General features: G+C 41.8%; 1 protein-coding gene across 1 annotated transcript; it reads left to right on the top strand.

Annotated features, from left to right (window-relative positions):
- The first annotated feature begins 308 nt into the window (after positions 1-308).
- Positions 309-3,785, top strand: LOC118824598 (collagenase 3-like). Its single transcript, XM_036594872.1, has 10 exons — positions 309-413; positions 497-747; positions 1,035-1,183; positions 2,211-2,339; positions 2,430-2,591; positions 2,695-2,830; positions 2,923-3,047; positions 3,258-3,417; positions 3,495-3,598; positions 3,691-3,785. The coding sequence occupies exons 1-10, from the start codon at positions 309-311 to the stop codon at positions 3,783-3,785; spliced, it is 1,416 nt and encodes a 471-aa protein (XP_036450765.1).
- Positions 3,786-8,892: the final 5,107 nt, after the last annotated feature.

Here is an 8,892-nt window from a genome sequence, read left to right as displayed (position 1 = left end):
AAATCAGACAAAAAGCCTTTGCTTTCCCACACTAATACACCGTCATGAAATTCCTTGTACAGATCAGGCAGCGGCACAAAACATACAATAGTGTGCACAGGTGGCCATTTGGGTGGGTCCTGTTCACGAGAATTTTACAGGGGTTCAGACAGGTCTTAATATGGGACTGATGGAAACAGTCACCTGGTGTTGCTGTCCTCATCTTTCTTAATTGTATGACTCAAAGTGTTGCTCAATCTTTTATCCTTTACCATATAAAAGCAGGCAGCAAAACTCAAACAACACCAGTTCCTCAAAAGACAACTAAGATGAAGACTTTCTATCAGCTCTGCATTCTCATTGGCCTGGTGATCAAGACTCACTCAGGTCCAGTACCGCCATCTATTGGCGAGGACGAGGAGGAACTGGCAAAGGTAAGAACTGCAATTACTGCAGCTTTAAAATATGTTTCAAATTAAGTCGAATTCTTGATGGCACATCATGTCAATTTTACCAGAATTACCTGAAGAAGTTGTACAACATGAAAGAGGAGCACACACGGTCCGCTCGGTCCACTGACCACTCAGTCAGCGAGATGAGTGAGAAGCTGAGTGAGATGCAGGAGTTTTTTGGGCTGGAAGTGACCGGAACTCTTGATGCTGAAACGTTGGAGGTGATGAAGAAGCCTCGCTGTGGGGTTTCAGATGTGGCTGGCTATAATGATGCTACTGGAAGCTACAAATGGACAAAAAAACAGCTGACCTACAGGTACTTAGCAGGTTGTTGAAGGCTCAGATGAGGGTCGGCTCCTGGTTTCTTCTCAATGTTTCTAGATAAGAAAATGCTCTCTCTGATTATTGTGTAAATCGGCATCAGCACTGATTTAGCCATGGCCTATCTATGCTAGCAGGGTTCATCCATGCCACAGTAGCCCTCGGTCCTCGGATCTGGATTTCTCTTCATCAAATACATTTCAATTTGAATGGAATTGCTAGCTACATACGGTTTATCAAAAAGTAAACTGTTTCAATAAGATATATTGTTTTCCACCACAGGATTGAGAACTACACTCCTGACATGTCTCAGGCTGAAGTGGACAGTTCTATTGAGAGAGCTTTAAAAGTCTGGGCTGACGTCACTCCCCTCAGGTTCATTCGCATTTACAGTGGTGTAGCCGACATCATGATCTCCTTCGCTGTCAGAGGTCAGTCTCTCATTTTATCCCACCAAATCCCATTTCTTTTTTGACTCATAACTTCTGTTTTCAAGCGTCACCTTACCCCTTGGAACTGAGTTACAAGAGGTAGAGGTTGAAATCTTCCCCTAAAAAATGGGACAACCCTCTTTACTTCATTAACAGCTACTTGCGCTGCTCTGTAGGCGACCCTGCCAGTCTGCAGTGACAGCAGAGGAGGATACAGTTCAGCAAATCTCAGTGAGATTTAGGGAATCATATGGCTTTAAAGAACAGAAGAACTAGATTCTTGTTTGAATTTTCACATTTCACCTTAAATGGTTCATTTAAGGTGGAACAGGGAATTTAGCTAGCTAGCTACCGAAAACATCAGCATACTACTAGCGATTTTTTATGCTTGAAGAAGCCCTACGATGGACTGGCGACCTGTCCAGGGTGTACCCTGCCTTCCACCCAATGACTGCTGGGATAGGCTCCAGCTCCCCCTGCGACCCAGAAGGATAAGCGGCTTAGAAGATGTGTATGTGTGCGTGTGTGTGTGTGCGTGTGTTATGAAGAAAAGAACTATAATACATTGAAACGACATTAAACTAAGATAATACAGTGGTTATCGTCATTTTTAACAGAGAAAGTGTGCCTTTGAAAAACTTCTGTTTGGAGGGCCAAGCAGCCCAAAAACTTCGCCCTACTTCTCTATCTCAACAAAAATCAGGACACCCCACTTCTTCTAACACATAAAACGGAGGAACACAGGCTAAGTAGTAGGGGCAAGGGGTGAAATGGGATTGGGCCTTGGTCTTGATATTGGTACCTGTTACTGGCAAGACTATTGGTTCACTGCATCAGACTCTGTCAAAAAGGTGCTTGTTGACGAGGTAGACTGGATAATGTGAAAGCCCACCTATGATATTTCACAATTCAAGAATAGATGCAGAAACACTTTCAAAGCTAACGCACAAAAGGTCAGTTTTCTATAAATACAACAAATGCATGTCTCCAGGTTCCCAAACATGAATAAAATGTTTTCTTATTCCAGATCATGGCGATGGCTCCCCATTTGAAGGAGAAGGTGGTTTCTTGGCTCACGCCTTTGTCCCTAGTCCTGCCATTGGTGGAGACGCCCATTTTGATGATGATGAGACCTTTACCTTCTCTTCTCCTAAAGGTGAGAATGGCAATATTTGATGAAACCTAAAACATTCACAATACAATATACAAGACAAAAACATGTATGCCATCTATTGGTCTTCTGCAGGATACAACCTGTTCCTGGTGGCTGCCCATGAATTCGGACACTCCTTGGGCCTTGACCATTCCAGGGATCCTGGTGCTCTGATGCATCCGATGTACAGCTTCAGAGATGTTGAGAACTTTCTTCTGCCCCAAGACGATGTCAATGGAATTCAGGCTGTCTATGGTAAGCTTCTGAAATTTCTAAATAAGTAGTAACCAGTTGAAAACTTTGAATGAAAATTAAACATTCACAAAAATGAATTAACAAGGAACCTTAATTAAAACAGGTCCAAACCCTGATAAACCTGTCGACCCTGAGAGGCCTGTCCCCACTCCTCCAGTCACCCCTAATGCCTGCGACCCTAACCTGGTCCTGGATGCAGTTACGATGCTGCGAGGAGAGATGATCTTCTTCAAGAAAGGGTACGCACTGACAGAAAAAACATGTTTGTGACATTCATCTCCTAAATTGATTTAGATCTGACCACCACCTGATACTGAATTCTGTTTTTCAGCCTCTTCTGGCGTAAAAGTTCTGAGTCTGAGCAACATCTGATCAAGAGCTTCTGGCCTGAGGCTCCAGATAATATTGATGCCGCTTATGAAAGTCCGTCAGATGACTTGGTGTATCTCTTTAAAGGTAAGAATGAACAATGGAAAGCAGAACATGAGACAGCATAGATAAGCGTTGAGGTTTTTGTCCGTTGATGATCTTTTGTCATTTATATAGCTATGGTTTATTGACTAAACTGGATTTTGATTGGTCAGTATTTTTCTGGGATATTTAGTATGTTACAGTCAAAGTCTCACTATATAAGAATTAATGTGGATGCCTGGCCTTGACCCTCAGGTCAGAAGGTCTGGGCCCTCTACGGTTATGATATTGCAAAGGGGTTTCCTAAGACCCTCAGCAGCATGGGCCTGCCCCCTAAAGTGAAGAAGATTAGTGCTGCCCTTTATGACCAGGAGACTGGAAAGACTCTGTTTTTTGTTAATGACCATTACTACAGGTAGGTAACACCAGAATATTAGGTAATACAAGAGCTTTTTGATAGACTGTTATTAAACTAATTAAAACCTTCTATAGCTATGATGAGACCACAAAGAAGATGGACAAAGGTTACCCTAAACAGGTGGAAGACGGCTTCCCAGGAATGACCGGAAAGGTTACTGCAGCTTTCCAGTACAGGGGTCAGTATTTAATGAATAGTACAAATAATCTGACCAGTCAAATCGGACAAAAATAAACCAGCTTGTGTGATGATTCTGACATCCTTTTCCAGATTTCACGTACCTCTTCAGTGGACCACGCATGTTTGAATTCTCCTACGGAACACTCCTACGTGTGCTTAATAACAACTACTTCTTGCCCTGCTAATCATTGAGGATTATATGTTAGTGGTGCACAAGAACCATGTCAGCATCTAAATTTAGCATTATATTTTATTTAAAGTATATTTAACTGATTTAAATTATATTTTAGTACTCAGATGCTCTTGTCGTTTTACATGTTCCTTTATGGATCTTGTAAATTATTCTGTACAGCTAAATATTCACAATTCTTTGACTTGATATGTCATAAAAAAATCATGAACAGTCCTGTGATTATTCTGTTGTGCAAATTTCCACACATTTCACTATGTCATTAGAAGCTTTAGGCAGGAAATAATCCAAAGACAATATTATATCTACAACCCCAATTCCAAAAAAGTTGGGACGCTGTGTAAAATATAAATGTAAATAAAAACAGAACATAATGATTTGCAAATCTCATAGACCCATATTTCATTCACAATAGAACATAGAACACATATCAGATGTTGAAAGACATTTTACCATTTCATGAAAAACTTTAATTCATTTAGAACTTGATGGCAGCAACACATCTCAAAAAAGTTGGCACAGGGCCATGTCTACCATTGTGTAGCATCCCCTCCTCTTTAAACGTCTGGGAATTGAGGAGACCAATTGCTGGAGTTTTGGGCGAGGAATGTTGTCCCATTCTTGTCTGATGTAGGATTCCAGCTGCTCAACGTTCCTGGGACTTCTTTCCTGTATTTTTCGCTGGTTGTGTGAACCTGTTTTACTGAGTTTTTAGCCTAAGCTTATGGTTTATATTTTAGAGTAATACATGCTGACAGCAATGCCGGAGTGGGTCATTGGGAACATCAGAAGAATTCCCGATAGCATTTTAGCCCTCTTCTTTATGAACTAAAGTAACTTACACATATAGGCACAAGAATGCTTAGACAAACTACAAACTTAACATCCAAGTGTATATCTGTAGTAATTTAGGAGTTTAACCAGTGGCCCCCACATCAACTGATACGCACCCCAGTTTGCTGACTGTAACTGAGTCAATGGACAGAGATTAGACATCGCTTAAGTTAGCTTCCTATTCTCATTTCCTGTTCCACCTTAAATGATGTGGCAGTTACATTCTGGCACCTGTATGGTTGCTATCATGTAATTGCTGCACTATTTAAGGTGGAATAGAAATTCAAATTCTCAAATTACGTCAAATACTGAAAAACAACAAAAAATGGACATACAAGCTTTACATACAAATACACACACACACACACACACACACACACTCTCACACACACACGTGAGAAACTTACCTAGCTAGCATTATTTTGTGGCATACTGACTGGAGGTCCTAGGCGGCTGCCTAGTGCAATCACTGCCCCTGAATGTGGGACCAAGAAGACAAGAATGAAAAAGCTACTTAAGGATGATGAGGACATATCCGAGCAGGTGGGCAGTGAGAACTGCTGACCTCAAAGCAACATTATGTAACAAGCTTTATCTTAACAGCTTCAAAGTCATTTTGATTTTGAGTATACTGACTTATAATAGGGAGAACTGTGTTTCTGTCATTGCCACTCTGGGCCTGGAATACCTGCTATAGCGCCATGTAACTTTGGAGAAGCAGGCATGAAACTTCACACAAGAATTGTGCAACATGTTACGGCATCCATGTTTCATGGAGTTTTGCGGTTTTTCCAGATGCCAACAGTCATCAAACCTCAGTCATGTTTCAGACTAGCAGGCAAAGAAATAAATTCCTCAAAAAAGTTTGGTCAGCCTTGTCAGTCTCACGCCAAATGAGCTTTGAAAGTTTGTAACCTCCTGTAATAAAGTTTTGTGATATTACTCTACTTTGTAAGCCGACATGGATCTTTCTCCTGATGTTTTTGCTGGTGTTGCAATGAATTCCAACTTCCCTTCACGTGCACAATAGTCACGCAGGCATATGGACGCTACAGATTATCCTTGCAATTTCAGTTGTTTAGACATAGAAACTGTGCATATTCCTTGATTAGGATGTCACATAAGAACAGTACTACTGTAACTGAAAGATTATAAATAATTAACATTTAACTCATTAGTCAACAAACAATCGATAACTTACTAACAGAATAACTTGCTAACACATTTTATACAGTATATGGCCAAAAGTATGTAGACAGCTGACCATCACACCTATATGAGCTTATTGGATATCCCATTCCAAAACCTTAGGCATTAATGTAGAGTCTGCCCCCACTTTGCGACTACAACAGCCTCCACTCTTCTGACAAGGCTTTCTATAAGATTTTGGAGTGTGTCTGAGTGAATTTGTGAGGTCAGGCACTGACATTGGAGGAGAGGACCTGACTCACAATTAACATTCTAATTCGTCTCAAAGGTGTACAGCAGGGCTGGGGTCAGGGCTCTGTGGAGGCCACTAGAGTCCCTCCACGTAGAACTCGTCAAACCATGTCTTTAGGGAGCTCATTTGTGCACTGGAGCACAGTCATGCTGGAACAGGAAGGGTCTTCCCCAAACTGCTGCCACGAAGTATATTATTGACTAAAATGTCTTTGTATGTTGGCATTAACATCACCTTTCACTGGAACTAAGAGATCCAAACCCTGCCAGACAGCCCCAGAGGATTAACCCTCCTCCACCAAACTTTACTGTTGCCACTATGCTTTTCAGCAGGTAACATTCTCCCGGTTTCGGCCAAAGCCCAGATGAGACTGTAGCTTTTGTATAGACTTTACAGGGAGACCAACAAAGAGGGAGTTACAGTAGTCAATACGGGACATAACGAAGGCATGAACCAAAGTTTTTGCATCATTATCGGTCAGGAACGGGCGAAGACGAGCAATGTTACGTAAAAGAAAGAATGCAAGATTTCTAACAACAGGGCCAAACAGTAAGACTTCATTTTTATCAGTGTTGAGCATGAGATAAGTTATTGTGCATCCAGAGCTTTAAATCAGAAATACAATCGATTAGTGTATTGGGAGGGGAATCTGAGGGTGTGTGTGTACCGAGATATAATTGAATATCATCAGCATAACAGTGAAAGTTAAGGCCATGGCTACGAATGATCTGGCCAAGGGGTAAGATGTAGATTAAGAAAAGTAGGGGTCCAAGAACTGAGCCCTGAGGGACACCACATGTGACAGGAGAGGTGGAGGACTTGTGTGGACCTAGTGTGATAAACTGCTCTCTGTCTGTAAGATACAACCTGAGCCACTGTATGGCTGGATCAGTGATACCAATAGAGAAAAGGTGAGAAATGAGAACATCATGATTAACAGTATTAACAGTCGAGGAGAAGGAGAATACTGAGAGAACCACTATCAGCAGACCGGAGAAGATCATTAACTACTCGCAGAAGAGCTGTCTCAGTGCTGTGGTGAGTACAGAAGCCAGACCGAAATGGCTCATGGAGGGCATTATCACTGAGAAATGTCTGGAGTTGGGAAGCAACCACTCTTTCCATTACTTTAGCTAAAAATGGAAGGTGTGAGATGGGTCTGTAATTAGAAAGAGAAGTCGGGTCCAATTCAGGTTTCTTAAGTATAGGAGTAACTGCAGCAGTTTTAAGGGCAGTAGGAGCCAAACCAGAAGAGAGACATGAATTTATCACTGTAGCAATTGGAGTGTTGATTACAGATGACCAGGCCTTGAGTAGAGGGGTGGGGGGAAGGGTCAAGCTGACAGGAGGAAGCATTAGACTTAGTGATGAGAGACAGTAAAGGAGACAGAAAAGGAGTCAACAGGCGTGAAACAAGTTAGCTTTGTGTCCAAAGCAGGAAAATCAGTAAGGGTGAATGACTGAGAAGTAGAAAGAAAGAAACTATAGAGCTTATGGTCAGAGATACCAGAGACTGAACCAGAGACAGAGATATCATTCAAACCAGTAGAACAGAGTAAATCAAGAGTATGACCATGAGTGTGAGTTGGAAAATCAACATGCTGCATCAAGTTAAAACACTCTAAAACTGAAATGACCTCAGATGTGAAAGAGCATTCAGTATCAACATGGATATTGAAGTCACCAAGCACGATTATGGCAGAGCAAAGAGATGAGATGATTGTGAGGAGTTCATTAAGTTCAGACAAGAAGCTTGCAGCAGGTTTGGGAGGGCGACAGACTAACAGCAACAGTAGAGGTGAGGAGGAAACAACCTTCAAAGCAATATGATGTAGTATTGAACAGTGAAAGTTCTTTGACTGCTAAACCAGAATGATAAACCACAGCCAGACCACCTCCTCTCCCTTTCAGTCGGGGTTTTGATAGTCAACTGTTGTCAGCATGTTTAAATGTAGGTAGTCACCAGGTTGTTGCCAAGTTTCCGAAAGACAAAACATATCCACTTTTTTCTGGGTGATGAGGTCATTGATTAACGAGGCTTTATTGGTTATGGATCGTGAATATTTAAACATTGCTAAAAATGCACAGCACGACTCTAGGCCAAAAACAAAAACTCTGGACACCGGCCGTGGACATGACAGAGGAGATAGTGAAAATGCCAGAGCTTAGACCAACCAAAACCCACTACACCACCCAGCTAAGACTGTGAGAAGCACGAGCAGAAATGCTGCGACTTACCACAGAACAAATTGGCAACAGCAACGAAGCAAGGGGGTAGAGACACACTCACCACAGATGCAGTCACAGTGCAGGAGAAGAGGAAGAGGGCTGGCACAGGTGAGAAGCAGGTGTGTCATAGGCATTGTCACAAAGCAAGATTCTACTTGCGAGTAGAAAATAGAGAGACAAGTCCATCGATAGTGGAAAGTATCTGTACCAAAACTCCCGCAAAGGGAAAGAAAAGGCGAAACACAGGAAAAAACAAAAACTCCGGTGAGTAGCGGCAGCCAAACACGCACAGCGTACACTCAAACCGGAAACCGGAGTTCTCTCTCTATCACAACATACTGCATGAAGCTAAGCAGTTGAGTCAGAGAACTTGTAGTGAGGAGAATTCCCACTTTGCAATGTCTTCCGTTTTCTCAAACGCTAGAGGGCGCTCCCAAGCGAGTCCAAAATGAATGGGTTGATATGGAGCATTTGAACAACAAGTTTATAGATGCTTAAACATTTTTAATGTAAAAGAATGCGATCATTTCCTGAACACTGAATATCATAAAACATTTTAACACTACTGTTATATTTTTAAAAGCTTTTAAACTCGAGT

Source organism: Colossoma macropomum, unplaced genomic scaffold (genome assembly GCF_904425465.1).
Source record: "Colossoma macropomum unplaced genomic scaffold, Colossoma_macropomum, whole genome shotgun sequence".
In the NCBI taxonomy this organism is placed as follows: Eukaryota; Metazoa; Chordata; class Actinopteri; order Characiformes; family Serrasalmidae; genus Colossoma; species Colossoma macropomum.
This window is presented reverse-complemented; position numbering and strand designations above follow the sequence as displayed.